The 21555-nt window shown below is 47.4% G+C and overlaps 1 protein-coding gene across 4 annotated transcripts in view; it reads left to right on the plus strand.

Moving 5' to 3' along the window:
* PTPRT (protein tyrosine phosphatase receptor type T) overlaps positions 1–21555 on the plus strand; it is a 699175-nt gene that overhangs the window by 539415 nt on the left and 138205 nt on the right. For all 4 annotated transcript variants that reach the window (XM_054046511.1, XM_054046508.1, XM_054046510.1 and 1 more), the window contains exon 12: positions 17252–17525. In XM_054046511.1, the coding sequence (XP_053902486.1) occupies positions 17252–17525 (274 nt within the window). The remainder of the gene's footprint in view (positions 1–17251; positions 17526–21555) is intronic.

Consider the following 21555-nt stretch of genomic DNA (forward strand, 5'->3'; position numbering starts at 1 on the left):
ATATGGCAAAAATGAGAAAGTAAGCAATTTTTCAGTAGTAGTGTGCTGTGACACTTTTGTATTTTGATGTCTGATTTTGTAAGCTAGTAGTTTTTAAGTGAGGTGTAACTTGGGGGTTTGCAAGACAAATCACTCCTGAAAGGTTGAGAGCCACTGAATTAAATCACACAGAAGTGATCTTATATGTCAAAATCTGTTTTATTAACTGCACATTGAAGCTTTGTTAGCATAGTATTTTGTAGTGGTCTTTAAAAAGGCTGAAGAATGATATAAGGTGAGTTTTTGGCATAAATCTTTCATGTTGCCCAGATGAGCTGTCAGGTTAAATTCCAGCAATCAAAAGGTTAATGAAGTCTGAACTTTAAGATGAGAATCACAGATTGGTGGTCATTTTCTCATGTTCAGGTGTCAATTGGTAAAACAAGGAGAGTATAGGGAAAAGAATTACAACTGCCAATTTGAGAGGCGTCTCTTTAAAAACAGTTTCTACAGTTGTTTCATATTTCCTAGCTCAAACAAACTCTTCATTATCCCAAATGGGGCAAATTGTGGGCTGCACAACCTGGGTTAAAATTTCACATTGATGACAAGTGAAATAATTGTGATGCTCTCAAGCCTGGAGGCAAAGCTCAGTGCAAACAATGGAAGGATTCCCATCGCCTATTGTGGTCCTTTAGCCCTTGGCAGATATTCCCATCTCAGAAATGGTGCATAGGCTTGGTACAACAGGCAGATTCTGCTTTAAATCAAGAGACAGGGCTACAACTAGAGATGGGGTGTGGGCTTTATTCTGAGCTATCTTGAGTTTCTCTGACCCCAGGCAGGTGGGAGTGGACATTGTGATAACAGCAGGTGCCCCCTCGATGTCTGTTAGTAGCACACAAATGCAAATGAAAGGGAAGACGAGTAAGCTCTGCTCTGCTCTGTTGTTGTAGATTTAAAAATGTCAGGACTTAATTATGCCACAGGTCTATAAATTCCGGAAACACGTTAATGCTCCCGTGATTAAAATTATAGAGGACCTAATTGAAAAAGCATAAACACAATTGAAGAATTCCTAATTCTAGTTTGCTTTGAGGTGTTAATTTCCTCCACAATGAATGTGTAATTTTTTGGAACCAATAAAAGGGGGCTGTTCTACCGGTGCCTGGCTGGAGGTGGAATGAGGGGATTATCATAAACACACTCAGACAATACAAAAGGAAGCCTTGGCAGCCATGACACCATTTCAGATGCCTGTCCTCCCTCTGCAGCACATCTTGAGAGCAAAGGGGAGGGTTGGCGGAGAGATGACGAATGAGAAAGGGCTGATTTAATTAAAAGGAGATATGGTACTAGTGAGAAAGGAAGAAGGGGAGAAATAGGGCAATGTGCAGAAGGTGCAAGCACAAAAGGCAATATCATGAGTGCTGAAGAAAGAGAACAAAAGGCAATGGATGGGTGGGGAGGACCGCTGGATCAGCCAGGAATGAAGCTGGGTGTGACTTCCCGCAGTGCCAGCCAGCACACATTCCTGAGCAGCCGGAGAAGTTGATATTGGTGCAAGATGCTGTTTCCCTCAAAAGGGTGAATATTATGTCCTGAGTCGTCCCTTGTGCCAAAATATGCTGGACATGGAGGGGCCACGATCAAGCACTGGGAGCCAAGTACAGCTTCCTGATTTTGAAGTTGCCCTAGCTTTGGTGCATGTTAGACCAGACTGTGAATGCCTATATGCCAGTTAAGAATTAGCAGAGTGCAGGCATGGACTGTCCTGCCCCCAGCGCTCCTTCTTTGACCCCTGACACACCCACTCCTGCCGGAGTGGGGGATAGTTGTGTAGGCGCCAGCTACGCCAGCTGAGAGCTCCCCTAGTGCAGGGGAATTCATACCTGGCCAGCTGGAGTGAGACGGCAGGGTAATTTTGCACTGTCTGGACAGTGCAAAGTGGTTCGAACAGGGGTAGGTAATCTAGCTTGATGTTCTCAGCACTCCTAGCCCCCGCACATCCTGGGAAAAAGTGACTGGGATCAGTAAGCCTACAGGATATTTTACCATGGCCTGCCAAGGGATTATGCAATTGAAGGGCTTTGACATCATCTGCCTTCTCCTGGTCCAGTTACCAAATGGTGAGAGTCCATATCTCCTTTATATCTTTGCCCTTTTCAGTAACGTGGTTTATGCTGAGTGGTGTCGATAGAGGGGCATAGGATTCAGTGGGCTGTGGTGATGGAACTCCTCCTTCCCTCCCCCAGGTGGTCCCAGCCACTCAGTTTTGAAGCATGTCGATGGGAAAATTGTGGGCAGTAGCTTACAATATATCGGGCCATGATGTACCTGTTCTGTGGGTAGAAACCTTCATTGTATTATGTTATCGATCTCATGCTCTTTTGCAGCTCCAACTCTGTACAGTGGAGAGGGGAAGGAGGAGTGGGAGTTCTCAAATACAGACCAGATTCTCTGTTGCTATAAACCTGCATTGCTTAACTGAACCAATGGATCTACTCCAGTTTATGCTGGCTGACGATACGGCTCTATGTATCCATACCCTTGCCTATCCCACTGCTTTTATGAAGAAGATTGAAGAACTTAGGAGCAGCAGCCCCAGAATGGTGCCCCCTCTCTCAGAATACAACCAGAGCCCCTTCTTGTGCTGTGCCTTGCCTAAAGAACAACATGGCTCCTGTTGTCCTTGAAACTTACTTCTTGTCTTGAAAGAAACCACTGAGCATGGCAACAAGACCCCAGTCAGTGACACCTGCCTAATGCTAAGTGACATTAACAGTTTTCCTTTGCTTTTGTTTTTTATTTGTTTTTGCAGATTAAACAGATGGCAGGTGGTTTAGGAGGGAAAACACACCTCTGAAGCCACTAACATTAGCTCCTGTCACAGTGAAAGCCATATCTGTCTGTAGTCGTTATCTTTAATCTGCCAGCATGGAACAACATTGAACTGGAGAAATAGGGGCCAAGCTTTCCACTGGGGAATATCAGCTATTATATCTAATTTGTGTTGCAAGCCAGGTCAGGCTTATGGATATGGCTAAGACAAGGGAGTGTACAGTTTTGAAATGCCCTCTGTTGGTTTTCTTTCCAGGCAGATTAGATACAGACGAGTAAGCAATTTAAATCACGATGCATATGTAATCCAAGTAACATAAATACGTTCATAGCTTCCCGCTCAGTCTCCCAACCAGGTTCCTTTCTGGAACCAGCTCAGGTTTTCTGGATTTAGATTTCTCTTTGCAGTCCACAGACATTATCCTAGTTACAAGGTCTTCCAAACACTATTTGGAAATGTTGCGGTTGTAAAGTTCTGGCTATAACTATCCACCCTGGTGAGAGCTCAATCACCAGCTATTGTAAAAATTAGTGATGAGTAAAACACAAGAGATTTGGAGGATTGGTTTAAGAATCCAAATACATGAATGTTTGTTCAGAGTCTGCCAAACGACACTGGGAATGCCATGAAGAGGGGGATGCTTTCCTTGTGAGGTTTCTCATGCTTCTTGCTTCCATTTGGGATGGGGATGAAGCCTTTCCCATGGTGGGTCACTAGTTCCACTGCCTGTCCTCACTGGAACCAGAGGGTGCCAGTTTGTTGTAACTCTCACAAGAGAGAGAAAAAAAGGGAGCATCTGAACTTCCGTAAATCACAAAAAATGTTCAGGGTTTGGGTTTTAGCTTTAGCTGCGTGCCTTTTTTTTTTAATCCAAACCCATCTCTGAAACAGTGGAACAATAAAATATCCCATAAAAGCAACAGACCATGTCAAGAAGTGCAGCTCGATCAAATGCGCACACTTCATGGGACAATTTTGAAGGTCATTGACCCTGCTGCTCATGATGCACACAAGACATCTATCTGCTACATTTATGTATGATTACTCACATAATGCAGTTAATGGTGTTTGGAGGAAAATACCAGTCGGCTGTTACTTGTATAGAGAGACAATTTAAAAAAGAGACCGAGCCCTGGCATGTTTTAACTGTGATATTGGGCAAGTTCTCCCATGCTGGTTATTTTGCCAGGGTTCTAAGGAGAGTTGCCTTCATAGTGGTGTGGTGGATGAGCAACACATAGCCAGACTGTTCCAGGTGGATTTTGTGAAAGTCAGCATTGTGCTCTGGAATGTCTCCAGAATGTTGTCTCTCCCTGCCTGTGAAAGACCATGCAGTCATTATTTGCCCTCCCTTCATCGCCCTGTGGAATATATCCTTGGATAATGTCCAGAGGAAGTTGCACAATCCCACTATATCCCAGCATTTACCTGCTGGTTTTATTGTTAGTGAGTATTGCTCGGTGTACTCAGTCTAGAAGACTCCCAGCTTCATTAGAGAGGCAGTATTCTCTGGTAGTTGGGGCTGGGATACAGGGGCCGAAAATACTGGGTTCCTTTTCAAGTTCCATCAGTGATATACTGTGTGATCTTAGGTAATTCACTCACTGTAACTTCCCTGTGCCTGACTTTACCCATCCATAAAATGAGGATAATACCTACTGTGCCTGGCAGAGGTGCGAGGATTAATTAATGTGTGTTCTTTTCTATTCAGGTTCTCGTACTGTGCTTGTGACCCTGGTATGCGATTGAGATCATTGATGAATGACCTTGAGATCATTGATGAAGGGCAAATTATCATTTTTATTGTAAACAAAAAGCAGCTAGTTTTTGACAGATTTCTGCATTTTAGAGAGACAAGGTGGGTGAAGTAATATGTTTTATTGGAGCAACTTGTGTTGGTGAAGGAGACCAGGTTTCAAGCTTACACAGAGCTCTTCTTCAGGTCTGGGAAAGGTACTCTGAGTGTCACTGCTAAATACAAGGGTTGAATAGATAATGAGTTAACACAATGATACTCAGACCTCCCGTGGCTCAGGAGCCAAATTAGTGATCAACTTTGCCCAAAAGAGCCACAGTCATGTGAATTCATCGTTTCATTTACTCTATTTAATCTAATCTAAATTATTCTTACAGCAGAATGACTGACCAAATATTCTACAATTGGTTAATATACTAAAAGCATCCCAATTGGTTAATAACTTAGATTGCTTAATAATTAAATCACACAGTGTTTTAATATAAAGAGCTGCAAGAGACACAATGAAGAGCTACTTGGAGCCTTGCTCTGAGTATCACTGAGTTTACATGTTGCAAGAGACCATTCAAGGTAAAGTGGACAGTTAACACCTCGTTGTCGGACAAAGGAGGGTCAGTGGTTTACAAATTGTAGTAATGAGCCATAAATCCAGTCTCTTTATTAAGTCTCAGAGTAGCAGCCCTGTTAGTCTGTATCCGCAAAAAGAACAGGAGTACTTGTGGCACCTTAGAGACTAACAAATTTATTAGAGCATAAGCTTTTGAAGTGGGCAGTGGCCCACGAAAACTTATGCTCTAATAAATTTGTTAGTCTCTAAGGTGCCACAAGTACTCCTGTTTTTATTAAGTCTGTGATTTTTGATGTTTAGCAAAGGTATGAATTGAAGTTCTCAAGCTCATCTTTTTAACGTGTTGTGGAGGTTCCCACTGAGGATGTGGACTGAAAGGTTAGATAACTCAGTCTTCTGCTTGGGCAAAATGTTTCCTTTTACATCCCCTGGCCCTGCACCACCCCCGTAATGACCTGCTGCCACAGTATGTATTTTATATCAGAGGGGTAGCCGTATTAGTCTGGACCTGTAAAAAGCGACAGAGTCCTATGGCACCTTATAGACTAACAGAAGTATTGGAGCATAAGCTTTCGTGCTACAGGACTCTGTCGCTTTTTACAGTATGTATTTTGGTGCCAAAAGTAGATTAATGCTGTTGTATTTTTTACATGGAAATGTTTTCTGAAGGTAAACTTCACTCAAACACAATATATAGTCTATGGCTTGATCCAAAGCCCATTGTGTAATCTATAGGCGTCTTTCCATTGATTTTAATGGGCTGAAAATCAGGCCCTAAATCACCAAAGGTATCATCAGGGCAGGATGCTAGAGACCAGCATCCACCTCCCAGGTTTTAATTTAATTTATTATTTTAATTTATTAATTTATTTTACTAATATAATTTATTAATATAAATTTTAATTTATTAATATATGTATATCTATCTGAGATCCTTGCATTAAAGGTACTCTAGAAGGGCAGCATATTATGAGTCAAATGTTAAAATATATGAAACTACTACCCCTTAGAGGCATAAATTACACCTGCACAATGTGCAGGCGTACTTTGTATCCACAAACAGACTGCAAGTGGAAATCTGAATGCCTGAGCCTCTAGCTATCTAATTATAGGTAAAGCTAGAGAAGCAAGTACTTGGGTTTTGCACCCACAGTTTGGTTGTAGGTTACATTTTGCAGATGCAATTTATGCTCAGAAAAGTAAGTTCTTGCTTCCAGCTTTTTGACTCTCATGCTTGTAGGTTTTTAATGGAAAAAATGCTAACCTTTCTATAGGTTTATTAACCATCCTTTATGTAAGCGGGGGAATGGTCCCGCTATTGTGGGGAACTTTCCTGGCTTCTGCACTACCCCGGTGAAGTGGACTAGCGAAAGGATCTGAGTCCCCGCTCCCACTTCCTTTACCCAGAGGCCTCCCTGCCCTTGAGGGCTCCCCTTCCACTCTCCTGTCTGGCTGAGTCCTCGTAACCCCAACAAGGCTGGGCCCAGGATTCCTGGGGGGCTCGACTCCCAACCCTGCTGTGGTCACCTAGGACAGGGGCTAGGGTGTCCCCACTCCGGGGTACTCTCTCTGCACTGGGCACCTCCCTGACCCACTGATCATTTCATACAATTTAAAGCAAATACAAGTTGTTTAATTAACAATTAATTTTAAAAAAGAATAAGGAAAAATGGGAAAGGTTAAAGGAAAACACATCACCCCGCTCTGTGGCAGGGAACATTACAAACAGTGTCTCTGGAACGTCAGGGCAGTTCAGTCTGTTCCTTGTAGGTCCCAGGCCTGCTTCTCAGGCCCTGTCTGTGCTGCAGGGACGCTGCGGGTTGGACACTTGCTCTGGTGGTGGCCACACGCTCTCAGGCTCTAGGTGGCAGGACCCTTCTTCCCAGTGTCGCCCCCGCCCGGTCAGGGTTATGATCCCCCTGCAAGTTTGGCCTGCAAGGCCTCTTGGCTGAGGCGTCTCCCCGTGCTGGGCCCACTGCCCAGGGTCCCCCTCACTCTCCCCAGCTGCTCACCACACTCGGACTGCACACGGCTCCGGACTGCCCCAGCCCCAGCTCCGGACTGCTCCAGCTCCACTCTGCCTCAGCACGGCTGCTGCTGCTGCTCTGCCTTCAGCTCCCTGGGCTGCTTCTCTGGCCTCTCTGGCTCTGGTTGCTGCAGCTCTGCCCCCAGCACAGCTCTGCTCTGCAGGCTGCTTCTGTGACTCTGCTCCCAGCTCTGACCTGCTTCCTGGCTGCTTGTCTGGCCCCTCTGGCTCTGGTTGCTATAGCTCTGCTCCCAGGGCAGCTCTGCTATCTCTGGGCTGTGCTCTGGCTTTGGGGCTGCAGCTCTGCTCCCAGCAGCTCAGCTCGGGCCCCTGCTCTCTCCTTAGCTCGGCCCCACTCTGTCTGACTCAGGCCATTCCAGTTCACACGGAGGACGGGACCCCCCCCGGCCTCCTGACTCTCTGATTAGCCTGCCCGCCCTGTCAATCAGGCTGATCTGGAGCATTGGCCTCTCCCCATTGTTCCTGGGGACAGTCAGTCTCAGGCTCCTGATTTGCCATCGACCCCTCCCCTTTTAGTGCTGGGAGCTAGCAACCAAAACACCCCCACTGAGTGTTAGTAAGGGGGCAACAGTCCCCTTACATTTAGAATGTATCGGAGCACCCTTTTGTGAAGTTGCATGGGATGGTTAAAAAGCACACTGTAGGACAGATATAATTTGTTGTTGAAATCTGTAGGATTTTAGAGTAAGTTCTGTAAAACCCTGCCACTTTCTTACACAGTCCAGTTGGTTTCATCCCGTTACATTCCATCAGACTTTCCACAAGGGGAAAATGTACACCTATGTATTAAATTGTTAATGGCTATGCAATCAAATTTCCATTGCCTGGATCCCATTGCATGTCCCTAACCTTTGTTTTAGTACAAGGCTGCCAGAAGGTTTGCTTTTTGCGGGCTCAGTTATTTGTTCCCCCCACTCCCTTGTGCCAGAACCCAGGATTTTATATGTGCTTTAGAAAACCAAAATAAAGATACAGGGCAGAATTTTCAAATGCTGGGGCCTTAATCTCCTGTCCAAATCAATACTTAATCATAAAATAAGCATGTATATGTTCAAGTGCCAGTCTGAGTATTTGTATTAGGGTTACCATACGTCCGGATTTTCCCGGACATGTCCGGCTTTTGGGGGCTCAAATCCCCGTCCGGGGGGAAATCCCCCAAAAGCCGGGCATGTCCGGGAAAATCGGGAGGGAGGGCTGGGCCGGGGTCGCGGGGCCGGGCGCGCGGTGCCGGGCCGGGGGCCGGGCCGGGGCCGCGGGGTCGGGCCGCCGAGGGGGTGCGCGGGGCCGGGGGGTCGGGCCGGGAGCCGGGCCGCCGGGGGGGTGCGCTGGGCCGCGGGGCCGGGAGCCAGGGGGTCGGGCCGGGAGCCGGGCCGCCGGGGGGGTGCGCGGGGCCGAGAGCCGGGCCGCCAGGGGGGTGCGTTGGGCTGCAGGGCCGGGAGCCGGGGGGTTGGGCCGGGAGCCGGGCCGCCGGGGGGGGGGGGTGCGTTGGGCCGCGGGGCCGGGAGCCGGGGGGTCGGGCCGGGAGCTGGGCCGCCGGGGGGGGGTGCGTTGGGCCGCGGGGCCGGGAGCCGGGGGGTCGGGCCGGGAGCCGGGCCGCCGGGGGGGTGCGCTGGGCCGCGGGGCCGGGATCCGGGGGGTGCGCTGGGCCGCCGGGGCCGGGAGCCGGGGGGTGCGCTGGGCCGCCGGGGCCGGGAGCCGGGGGGTGCGCTGGACCGCCGGGGCCGGGAGCTGGGGGGTGTGCTGGGCCGCCAGGGGCCGGCTGGCAGTGCTGGGCGGGCCGGGGGTGGTCGGCCGGGGGCCGGGGCCGGCACCCCAGGGCCGCAGCCGACCCAGGCTGGAGCCGCCGGGGGGCCAGCCTGGGCCGCACCTCCTCCCCCCACACCGCCCCTTACCTGCCCAGGCTTCCCGCGAATTAAATGTTCGCGGGAAGCAGGGGAGAGGGCGGAGACTTTGGGGTGGGGGCGAAGTTGGGGAGGGGGAGGGGGCGGGGCTAGGGGCGGGGCCAGGGCCCCGTGGAGTGTCCTCCTTTTGGAGGCACAAAATATGGTAACCCTAATTTGTATGTGAGTTTGGACATCACATAAAAGCCCCCTTATTTTGAAAGTTGGGCCACAGTATCAGAGTAAAAAAGGCTCAAATGTAATGTCAGGAGTTAAATGGAAAACAAAGCATCAATAAGATTTGTGCAAACTAATACACAAATAGCTGCTGCCTAGACACCTTGATTTCTCTGTCAGATTGCAGCAGGGTCTTTTTTATTTTTTTTGGCTACTATAACTACTGCAGAATTTGGAATCTGAGCTGACATATTTAAGCAGTAGCAGGACAAAATGATTTGAAGATACAATTATCTGATGATCTATGTTCCATGTCTGTCTACAGTCACTTTAACTACACTTTACCATGTGAAATCAACAGTAGATGTTGAGTCACTTCATGCTGCTTCCTGAAGATACCTATGAGCAAATGTTCTAAGCATGCCACAAACCAAAATGCCTTTTCAGTTCCCTTAACCTTAAGGGAATCTTAAGAGGAAGGTTCACAAAAAGTTTGTATATTTCAAACGAAAGGACAGAGTTTAGTTCCTGGCCCTTTGTGTGCAATCTCATGAATATTTGATGCCTTCCTCACAAAAGCGGCTCTTCTGTGAGCGCTACTACTGCTTCAATGCTACCAGCTGGATGAGTCTTTCATTTCTGATAGCATTCCCAGGAGTACCGTAATTCTGATGTCCACAGAATGGAGACAGCAAGGATGAAGGCAATGCTTCCTGCATGGGCATTTCAGCTGGCCCTAATGATGCCACTGTCCATTAGTGCCTGGTGAAATTTGGGGATTGGGAGAGGGAGTGTAGTGATGTGGGGATCTGTCCCCTGCGAGATGACTGACACCATCATCCTCTTTCTCATAGCCCTCTAAACAGCTGTTTGGATGGTAATGACTTCTACATACTGGTAATTTGGACCACAGTTAGGGGTGAAAGTTTCCAGATTCTCTTGCCAATCCTGGGCTCATTCTATCCATCCCAGAATAAAAAAAAAAATCCCTACTGAAGTCAGGACTGCAGAATCGGCTATGTCTACTGCCACCTTTCTTGTCTTGTCCCCTATGGGGAATAAAGTTGTTGGAGATAATAAACACATTTGTATTATTTAAGGAAAAGTAGATACTAAAATGTTGCTTGTTGTAAACATTAGTAAGGGCATCAGCGTAGGGTCAGGAAGGAATAACTCTCTGTGATGGGTATATAAACCCCATGCTGGACAGCAAGGTATTAAGGAGCAGCCCTGGGCCCAGGTGGCCTCAACCTGCTCCATCTTCAAGGCCTGGAGATGGAGTTTAAAAAGAGAAGCAGACATGCTCAGAGGAGGCAGGCTGTGGAAGGGAGCAACCTCTGCTCTGAGCTCTGGGGAAGTGCTGCCTAGGAGCTCTCGCTGCCTGAGACCTGGCAGCACAAACCGGATGAAGCCTGCAAAGGAGAGACTGGTGACTGACTGTGAAGGTCAGAAACTTTATTTGTGATTCTTGAATTTATCCCCTAGGGGAAAAGGCGATGTAGGTAGGAAGTGATCCAGGTAAACAGCTGTTTAGCGCCCTAAGGTGCAGAATTTAACTGCCCAGCATCGGGCCCCGGGTAGGATCCTGCTGGAGAGGATGGCCTGGGCTCCCCTATCAGATCCAAAAGATGTGACAGCAATATGCGGCTTTAGTCCAGCTGGGGAAGACCCTGATTGTTAAAGGGCCCATACCTGAAACTTGCTGCCCATTAGCATTGGCTACCAGATGGTTACCAGGTGCATTCTGGGGATTTTTACCTTTCAGGGAAGCAGTCAGAGTTGGGACACTGGAGTGGATGGACAAATGGTCTGATGCAGTTTGGCAGGTGTTCTGTGACAGCTATTTCCCTTCACCCGATGCCATCCCAAATCTATCAAAGCCAGACTCAAGCCCATGTGAATGGCTATCTTTCTGGACAACTGCTTCCCCAGCTTGTCTCCCCAGTTGTTCTGCATGCAGTGTGAAAGGAAAGCTAGAGCAGGGAAAGAAGCTTGTCAGAGTGACAGAGTCCAGAGATCTCACAGTAGTGGGGAAACAAGGCTGTGATTTGGAATGATGATCATCCATTCTCATGCTTGCACATCGACTGGAGAACACATTGTTTAAAAGATTATCTTGTAGCTGATGATAAGAGCACATTTTCTCCCTCTGCACACAGTGTTTATACTGTGGCGACCATAATGGCTGGTGCTTTTATCAGTGATTTAGAACAGAGCTGTCAAAAACTTTAAATCGCTTCTATTAAAGTAAAGTAATGTGGTTTTATCTGTATAAAACCTGTAAAATTTATCAAGGAATCCAATCCCCCGCCCTCCTTTTTTTTTTTTTAATGAAAGACCTTGCAGTTACACAGCAGGGCAGTTTCTCCTCCAAAAAAGTCAGAGCCTTAACTAATGTGTAGGGTTACCATATTTTGTGCCTCCAAAAGGAGGACACTCCACGGGGCCCTGGCCCCGCCCCCAGCCCCGCCCCCGCCCCAACTCCGCCCCCTCCCCAAAGTCTCCGCCCCCTCCCCTGCTTCCCGCGAACATTTAATTCGCGGGAAGCCTGGGCAGGTAAGGGGCGGTGTGGGGGGAGGAGGTGCGGCCCAGGCTGGCCCCCCGGCGGCTCCAGCCTGGGTCGGCTGCGGCCCTGGGGTGCCGGCCCTGGCCCCCGGCCGACCACCCCCGGCCCGCCCAGCACTGCCAGCCGGCCCCTGGCGGCCCAGCACACCCCCCGGCTCCCGGCCCCGGCGGCCCAGCGCACCCCCCGGCTCCCGGCCCCGGCGGCCCAGCGCACCCCCCGGATCCTGGCCCCGGCGGCCCAGCGCACCCCCCGGATCCCGGCCCAGCGCACCCCCCCGGCGGCCCAGCTCCCGGCCCGACCCCCCGGCTCCCGGCCCCGCGGCCCAACGCCCCCCCCCCCCCCCCGGCGGCCCGGCTCCCGGCCCGACCCCCCGGCTCCCGGCCCCGCGGCCCAACGCACCCCCCCCCCCCCCCGGCGGCCCGGCTCCCGGCCCGACCCCCCGGCTCCCGGCCCCGCGGCCCAACGCACCCCCTGGCGGCCCGGCTCCCGGCCCGACCTCCCGGCCCCGCTGCCCCGCGCACCCCCCCGGCGGCCTGGCTCCCGGCCCCGCGCACCCCGCCGGCGGCCTGGCTCCCGGCCCGACCCCCCGGCTCCCGGCCCCGCAGCCCAGCGCACCCCCCCGGCGGCCCGGCTCCCGGCCCGACCCCCCGGCCCCGCGCACCCCCTCGGCGGCCCGACCCCGCGGCCCCGGCCCGGCACCGCGCGCCCAGCCCCGCGACCCCGGCCCAGCCCTCCCTCCCGATTTTCCCGGACATGCCCGGCTTTTGGGGGATTTCCCCCCGGACGGGGATTTGAGCCCCCAAAAGCCGGACATGTCCGGGAAAATCCGGACGTATGGTAACCCTACTAATGTGCCATATCTGACAAGCCTCAGAGAGCTCTTTTTGGAGAGCAGAGCTTTTTCGGTATTTGGAAGATCATGTTTTCCCATTGCTTGTTGGGTTTATGAAGATGTCTGGTGGGTGAGAATTGGTTGCTATATGAACAGTGTTGGTTGATACTGACTGAGAGCAATAACTATGGTGTGTGTTACTGTCCACCTGGTAACCTGACTAAGAACCAGTAAATTCCCTGGGAGAGATTTCCTTATGGACTCCTCACCTTCCTTCCCTGTAGTCCTCTTTCTAAGAGAAACACACCTTCCTTCCTTATCCTGTATTCTTTATACAGTCTGTGAACTTGTGAGATCTGACAAGCTGCAAACGGTTGGCCCTGCTCAGGCCTAGGACAGGGGGAACCTCCAAGGAATAATCTGGTGCTGCAATATTTTTGGTGAGTCAGCAGGTGCAGCTCTTTCCATGAGTCAGCACTGCAATAGTGGCATTACTTAGTTCTCGTACAACACGTTCTATCAGTAGACCTCCCAGCACTTCACAAAGCAGGTCAGGTTTATCACTTGCATTTTACAGATGGGTAAACTGAGGCACGGAGAGGTGATGTTACTTTTCCAAGGTCACCCAGGAGGCCAGTGGCAGAGCCAGGAATAGAATCCAAGAAATGGGTCTCCTGAGTGTCAGTCCTTTGTTTTCTCCGCAAGGCCACACTACTTGCTGTGGACCAGTGCCTCGCCACAGAGCTGGCAGGGTATTGTGCAGCTTGGAGGTGTCATCTTCTACATCTCCTGAGTGAAGCAAAGTGGCATAACTGTGTGTTTGATTTGTGGTATAAACCCAGATGTGCTGGCCAGATTCCAGTGTGGGTGGTTACATAGTCAACCTAAAATTCTCACAGCAGTTTCATTTGGATACAGGATAGCTATTTATGTCCTCTCATTCTGTGCCAGCAGTGATTGCATTTGAGTGGTAGTTGAAGTGATTTGCAAAGTGCCTTTGACTCATTGGAGATTAAAGGTGCTGCGGTGAACATACTGGCTCATTACCTTCCACTCACCCCAAAAGATAGGGAACGGACCAAGATAGTAGAGGACATTGTTACCCAGCGCAACATCTTGCAGCAGAAGGCCCCATAAGGTGGAGAGAACAAGGAAAGGAAGTAACATTTAGAGTACGTCTACACAGCCGGCGGCAGCGAGTCTCCCAGCTCAGGTCGATAGAGCTAGCTAGTGCTCTAAAAATAGCTGTGTAGACAGCTCTTTGAAGTGGCAGCTCAGGCCCTGAAGTCCAGGAAGGGGGTTTGGCTTCAATACCTGAGCCGCAACTTCAAAGCACTGTCTACACAACTATTTTTAAAGCAGAATGCAAGCCCTGCTGGCCTCAAGATAGGCTGGGAGACTTGCTGCCGTGGGCTGTGTAGATGCATTCTCAGAGGCTAGAGGGGGTCAAGTTCTATGGAGAGCCAGAGGCTATGTTTGAGTAGGAGCAGCAGGCTAGGAGCTGGCTGTGGAAGGAAGACCAGGCAACACGCAGTCTAATAGCAGGCAAGGAAGGAACCTGTTTCTGAGAGGGGATCAGCAGGCATGAGGCACAGGACAATGGCACGTGGCATAAGGACAATGCAGAGGAGCCCCACCACAGTCTTGGATAACATCAATAAGCTGTGGCACAGAAGGGACAGAAGTTTGGTCTGCAGGCTGGCACGTGCTTTGCCTCCAGGACGGGGTGGACTGAAGGGAGTTTCAGACACTAACCCATGGAGCACCATAGCACACAGGTACCTTTATATCCCACTACTGGACTCTGCCACCATGGTCTGGTTAGGAACTATTGAGTCGATCTCTTATTGTAACTGTTCAAGCTATTGTGCACCCTTTATGTGTCACCCTTCGTTTTGCTCTTTGTAGGGGAATAATCCTGTGTTGCTCATTCAGAATGGGAGTGAGTTGATGGGGCGCATGAAGGCTCTTGGAGTATGCATGGCATGTGCCTCTGAGCAGAGATGACAGTACCTGCCAATACTGGGGGAGGGAGGCAGAGTGAGGGCAGCGGCTTCAGCAGATGTTACTGAATATGCTCAGTTGTTTGAACATGTTCAGTACAAGCCAAGCAGCAAATCTGGGGAGGCACGTGACCCTTTGTGCTTCTCCCCCCCCACACACACACGTTGCCTCTGCCTCTGAGTTGTTTTGCACCTGGAGTGCTACCGAACACTGGGTTGGTGTACCACAGCATTCACGCTGATAACTGTAGTGCTATATACATGTGTCATTCATATTCTCTGTGATCATCTCCTACCAAGTCCATCATTAGGAGCTTTTTCCATAGCATTTGTCTGATGGCTTTCTTTCCAATGGGAGTGTGCTAGGTATCCCCAGAAATTAGTTGGTGATTAATCTAAATGTGCAGGTTAGCTGTTTGATCTCTCTGGCCCGCTTTAGTGGTCCTGCACGTGTTTCCTGTGGAAGTGCTGATGCATGTTGGTGTGTTAAAAGTTTTTCAGACCAATCTTTCTGCAACAATAACCCTCTGAATGCCACTGGAACGATGCACTGCTGGCTGTTTCCAATCTTTGCATCGATCTCTCCTGTCTAACTAGACAAAGAACTAGCCTCATGCAGACAGGTGAGGGCAGCATATGTGAATACCCTGACAAAAAGTGAAATGACTGCAGTGGTATCTCTTTCTTTGTCAAATGGGTGAGTAGTATTAAGCAGTCAGTATGCCTGTCACAGTTGTAGCAGTGCTGAACTTAAGGCTTTGTTAACTGTTTGTGACAGAAAAACAAAGCCAAGTGTACTTGGATGCTGTGCAGCTCTACTTGGGTCTGCAAAATTGTGCTAGAAGCATCAAGAATTGCTACAAGGTATCACTGAGATCAAGAGCTTAATGGGATACAAATTGGGATTAGACTTTTATATAGATAGAATATCCAGAATTGCTTTAATATTCAAACAAAGTGTTGCAAGGGCTAGAAACCCACGTCATTGGAGTCATCGTGGATAGTTCTCTGATGACGTCCACGCAGTGTGCAGCGGCAGTCAAAAAAAGCAAATAGGATGTTAGGAATCATTAAAAAGGGGATAGAGAATAAGATGGAGAATATCTTATTGCCCTTATATAAATCCATGGTACATCTTGAATACTGTGTACAGATGTGGTCTCCTCATCTCAAAAAATACTGGCATTAGAAAAGGTTCAGAGAAGGGCAACTAAAATTATTAGGGATTTGGAACGGGTCCTATATGAGGAGAGATTAAAGAGGCTAGGACTTTTCAGCTTGGAAAAGAGGAGACTAAGGGGGGATATGATAGAGGTATATAAAATCATGAGTGATGTGGAGAAAGTGAATAAGGAAAAGTTATTTACTTGTTCCCATAATATAAGAACTAGGGGCCACCAAATGAAATTAATGGGCAGCAGGTTTAAAATAAATAAAAGGAAGTTCTTCTTCACACCGCGCACAGTCAACTTGTGGAACTCCTTGCCTGAGGAGGTTGTGAAGGCTAGGACTAAACAGAGTTTAAAAGAGAACTGGATAAATTCATGGAGGTTAAGTCCATTAATGGCTATTAGCCAGGATGGGTAAGGAATGGTGTCCCTAGCCTCTGTTTGTCAGAGGGTGGTGATGGATGGCAGGAGAGAGATCACTTGATCATTACCTGTTAGGTTCACTCCCTCTGGGGCACCTGGCACTGGCCACTGTCGGTAGACAGGATACTGGGCTGGATGGACCTTTGGTCTGACCCAGTACGGCCATTCTTATGTTCTTTTGTGCTTCAATGCGAATGCCAAATTTAGCAATGCGGGGGGGGGGGAAGAAAATTCTTGGAGGAATTAATGTGAGAGTCTTTCTCCTATTGTTTCAGAAGTTATGCTCCAGGAGAGAACCCAAAAGAACAGAGGTAGCAGCAAATATGTAATATGCACAAGTACATATTATGCCAAATTATGAATCTGTTATTTTATTCAAACTAGTTCATACATCCTTAGCATAAATCGTTTAAAAAACCATTCATCATCACCACTTTCAACCACCACCATCTCATTTGGTACATGGTGGGATGAAAGTCATGGGTACCTCCTACCATACAATTCTATCTTGTGAATTCCCCTAATGCATCTCTCTACCTTTGTTACTGGAGCCTGTTTCTGCAATTACTGCAATTCATTGTTCATATTAATTTCGCCATCTACATGTAACATTTTGTAAGATAATGTTACACATTCATGCACCTTTTGTCCTAAAAGAATTCCAGAGTGCTTTATAAACCGCATACATAAGACTGAAATCTGTTCTCATTTTCACCAGGGCATATCGGGAGTAAATCCACTGAATTCAGTGGAATTACTGCAGACTAAATGATCAGAATCTGGTCGACAGAGCACCCGTGGAATGCAGCCATTAGTGGGGAGAAAGGCCTATATACTGCATAACTGTGAAGGGGGTCCCAGTGAACGGCATTTTTTTCAGTGCTACATTTTCCTGTTGCAGTATTACTTTAGCTTTGCCTTTTTTCTTTCCTTGTTGGTGAGCTTCTTGGTATTCTAACCTTGTCTTCATCTCTCTCTTTCTCCCTCCCCCCCTTCCTCTCCCTCCTAGTGTCTATCAGCTTGTTGTCAAGGAAGAGAGGCTGCAGAAAGCACGGAGGGCTGCAGACATCATTGAGTGCTTCTCTGTTCCAGTGAGCTACAAGAATGCTTCCAGCCTTGACTCACCCCATTACTTTGCGGCCGAGCTGAAGCCCATCAATCTGCCCGTCACGCAGCCCTTTACAGTGGGCGACAACAAGACCTACAATGGCTATTGGAATGCTCCACTCTCACCACTGAAAAGCTACAGCATCTACTTCCAGGCTCTCAGCAAAGCAAACGGAGTAAGTGCAGTAAGAACTGAGACTGGATTTGTGCACATATGGCCACCTCCATCCCCCCACCTCCTAAAAATGCACATTTTTTTTTCCTTAGAAAGCCTGAGGAAAATTAAACATTTCACTACTGGTCTCTGTACTAGTACTTGGCCTCTGGTGCATTGTTCCATTGAAAACTGCAAGAGAACATTGAGTTGTACATGGTGCATCTGGTGTTACTGGAGACGTGTTTTACTGAAATACCTTGAACAAAGGGGGCTGGTTATTTTTTACTGCAATATGCTCCTTTCTGGGGGCATTCTTTTCCTTTTAGTTGCACTAACTCCAGGGAAGGGGCGTATAGGACAGACCTACTACTTCCAGATAATCTTCACTTCCAAATTTGTCATTACTGGGGAAGAAATTATGAAACGAGAAATGCAAAAGGCAATGAAGGAGGATTAGCCTCTAGTCTTGAATCTGGCTATATCCTAGTTCAGCTGTTACAGCTGGGATTTTCAGATGAAGCGAAATTTAAGAGGTGCCTCAGTCTTTCAATGGGAAATGAGCATCTTACTTCCCTGCGGCCTTTTGAAAAGCCCAACCTACCTGGGTAGAAATATTTATCCTGTGTTGGGGAAAGAGGTTGAGAATGGAGAAAACACAGGTACAAAATATTCCTTACTATTCCCAGCTCCCGAGTACTACCCTTACCATGCTGAAATATTATTCGTATCATAGGAACAAGAGATGGAAAAGGCCATCTAGTTTATCTTCCAGCTTATTAGCATTTTTTACTGCATTCTGCCATTGTCCAATGTATTCTTAGTACTTTTACCAGTGCTCTGTTCAGTCCTCTTTTCCATTAATAAAGTCATGCAAGTTTTTCCTCTGAAAGAGCAAGACAATACTGTATCCCAAACCGTATTGCAAAGGTAAACTACCTACTTAGGCTTTAGACGCCAATTTAAGTATCCCTACAGTGTCTTCCACATTACACTGAAAACACACCCACAGTCACACAAAGTGTTGGGCTTGATTTAATAGACTAGCAAGGCTAATGAGCATTTATAATGTTCCAGTTTTACTGCCAGCATTTATCACCATTCCTGTTGCAAGGTATCTGCAGCATAACTTATGAGCAGCAAAACTCTTTAATGTTGTGATGTTTCCTTGCCTTGGCTTTCTCACCAGCTGATATCTTCTCCTTCCAGCATTATTCATGTAATTCAGTATTAGATTTGCCTTTATAAAGAAAAGAGTGAAATATATGTACATGTTTGTCTGTGTCTAGTTAGTTACCCCTTGCATGATAGTTGATTGCTTGTGAATGGGTCCCCAGGGAAGGAAAAGCTTTATTTGCTGAAGTACAAAATAATATGCCATAAATAGATAATATGAATGGAAATGTAGGCTTCACCTGGCATGCTGGATTAATGCAGCAATGTGTGGCTTGTGTTTTTTTCCTGAAACCCTGCAGCTGGAAGGCTTCATATGCTCTGTGTACTCTGAGTTTACAAGCCAGTGCAGGGACATGAGGGGTCTGACTTGACTGTACAGTATTAATGCATGTCACTGTGTCACCAGGATTATTCTGCACCTTTTAGGTAGAGGCAGAAATATATGAGCTGCAGGTGGCACTTACTCACTTAATGAATCTGGATTTTTAGGTCCAAATTTTCAAAAGGTCTATCTTCAAATACATGTAGGATCATTCTGCATGTGTAAAATACCTTTGCATGTACAGCAAGTAATTTTGATGCAAATTCCCCTTGGAGCTTGCAGTCAGTTGCCTCTTGCATGCATACATTTTATTGGCACAGCAGGTGAATGGGTGTTTTCAGGGTGCAACTTAAGGGCTGAGCATAGAAAAAAGTGTCCAATAAGTATAAAGTGTCATAGACTGCCCTCTGCTGTGCGCAGCTCCAAAAGCAGAATTTGGATCGTCAGGTGAAGCTCCACATTCTTCCTCATTTCAGGACAAAGTACTTCGGGCCAGATTTTCAAACATTGGCCTGTGTTTTGCAGACACCATTTTTCAAACCCCAGTAAATACAGGTTCACCATTGTTCCAAGAATTGTTTGCAGGCGTGATTTGTTATTTACAGTTTTAAGTACCCAAATGCATCCACAAATCAAGCAGATCATTGACTATGATGTTAACAGAGCCTGCAAATAATTGTGGGTGAAAAATTACACCCTCAGTTATTTATGCCTGCAAAATTTCAGATGCAATAATAAAAATGTCCCATTTAAGGTGGGGCAAAAATTTGGCCATATGTCACACCTGGATGTGTAAACCTCCCAGTGGGATATTTGCCACTCATGTTAAACCAAGGTGTTCTATAACCCCATTAATCACTCACAATTTTGAAATGACAAAACATCTTTCCGCACCTGGAACCTTGAATGAGAAATCACCTTTGCCCACTGAACCATACCATCTCCCTCTGGAAACTCAGGCACTCTAGTAGGAGTTTAATTTGAAGAAACTTTCTGAATAGAGTCAAAAAGCAGCTTTAGCAGAAGGGGTGGCAATAGAATGGCATTGTTTCAGCATCACACTCCATGGCGAGCTGTGCTCAGTCGATGTTCTTGTCTGCTCTGTTACCATTAGCCATGATTGTTGTGTTGAAAAGAACATAATTAACAGCTGGATACAAAACAAGTGTGGCAAATTGCGGCAAAATCAGATCATGAGCTTTCCTGCCTTCTGTTGTGTAATGCTGTATTTGTTTTTGTGGAGTTTGAATAAGATCGCCGTTGTTCATTGAATTCCTTTTTCTGGGCTGTCACAGGAGATTTGGTCTATGTGATGCTGCTGCCAGACAAGGGTGTCAATAGAACACGTGGGAAACAGAATAGACTTTGGCTTTATTGTAAAAAAACACCTGCTTCCAAACTGTGTGAATTTCCCTCCAAGTGATTGTCAAAAGCCAGATGCTGAACTGAAATGTGTCAAAGAGTTTTAAGTTAAAAAAACAAAAACAAAAACAAGCTAGGCTTTTGTGTTCATGGGAGTGTGAGAAGTACAATTAACCACTGTTTGTTTCATGGAAATGGTTTGCATACATGATATGACACAAGGAGCTGTGGGCAACTAAAGGGAAACTCACATGGTTGGATCTAGCAGAGCGGCTTCTTTAACACATCGTGTAGAGCCTTCATCTGAAGATCAGAGTTTTACTTTAACGTCTGGCTTCAAGGTGTCATTCAGGTAGTTAATTGTTATGTGCTGCGTGACATTGTGCCATTGGCTTCGAAGCATGTTCCTTTCTCTCTATGAAGCATGAGGGAATTTGCCACATGAAGCCATTCTTTATCTAGCAATATCATCTGTTCTCACCTTTGAGAAGACACAGGGCCTGTCAGTGTTACCTCTGTCAAAAGGTGAGGCCAGTGCAACTGGGCAATATTGTGCTATTGTGACTCTTTTCTGTCTCCCCACTAACTGTTTCACATAAGGAAACTGCTTTGTTAGAGTTGTTGCTGACTGTCTCCAGCATCTGAGCCAGCTAATGCATCCAAAGGTGGAGGCTTTCCTGGCTGCAATCAATCCTGCCTGATGAGTTTTTATCCAGCATAGAAACTAGGGCTTCTTAGAATGTTTTCATGCAGTCGCTATGTTTCACTTCTGAAATACAGAGTTCATTTTAGTTTTTAAATTGTAGAGTTCAATATTCTGGGCCATTCTTCCTCTGAATAGGAGGCTTCATAACTCAATCAGAGATAATATGGGAGACAATGTTGGCTTGTTACTGCAACCTGGTGGTCCAACAAGTGAGTGATGTTTTTAGGTCATGAGTGTGAAAAGTAGCACCTCAGCAATCAATGGGAATATTATTTTTGAAGGAATGATGGACTCTGCAGAGTTTCTTATTGATTTTTTTTTGCCTTAATGATTTGTACTACATGCATGTTCATGCAATTCGTAATGCTGGATTTCCAGCTACTGACAGTTCTGATCACAGTATAACATGTTTTTTTACTGCTCTTGGAAGATTTTGGGGGTGCAGGCAGAGCTGCCAGTGCTTAATGTGAGAGTAAACCCATAAAA

The sequence above is a fragment of the Malaclemys terrapin genome, chromosome 12, assembly GCF_027887155.1.
Source record: "Malaclemys terrapin pileata isolate rMalTer1 chromosome 12, rMalTer1.hap1, whole genome shotgun sequence".
In the NCBI taxonomy this organism is placed as follows: domain Eukaryota; kingdom Metazoa; phylum Chordata; order Testudines; family Emydidae; genus Malaclemys; species Malaclemys terrapin.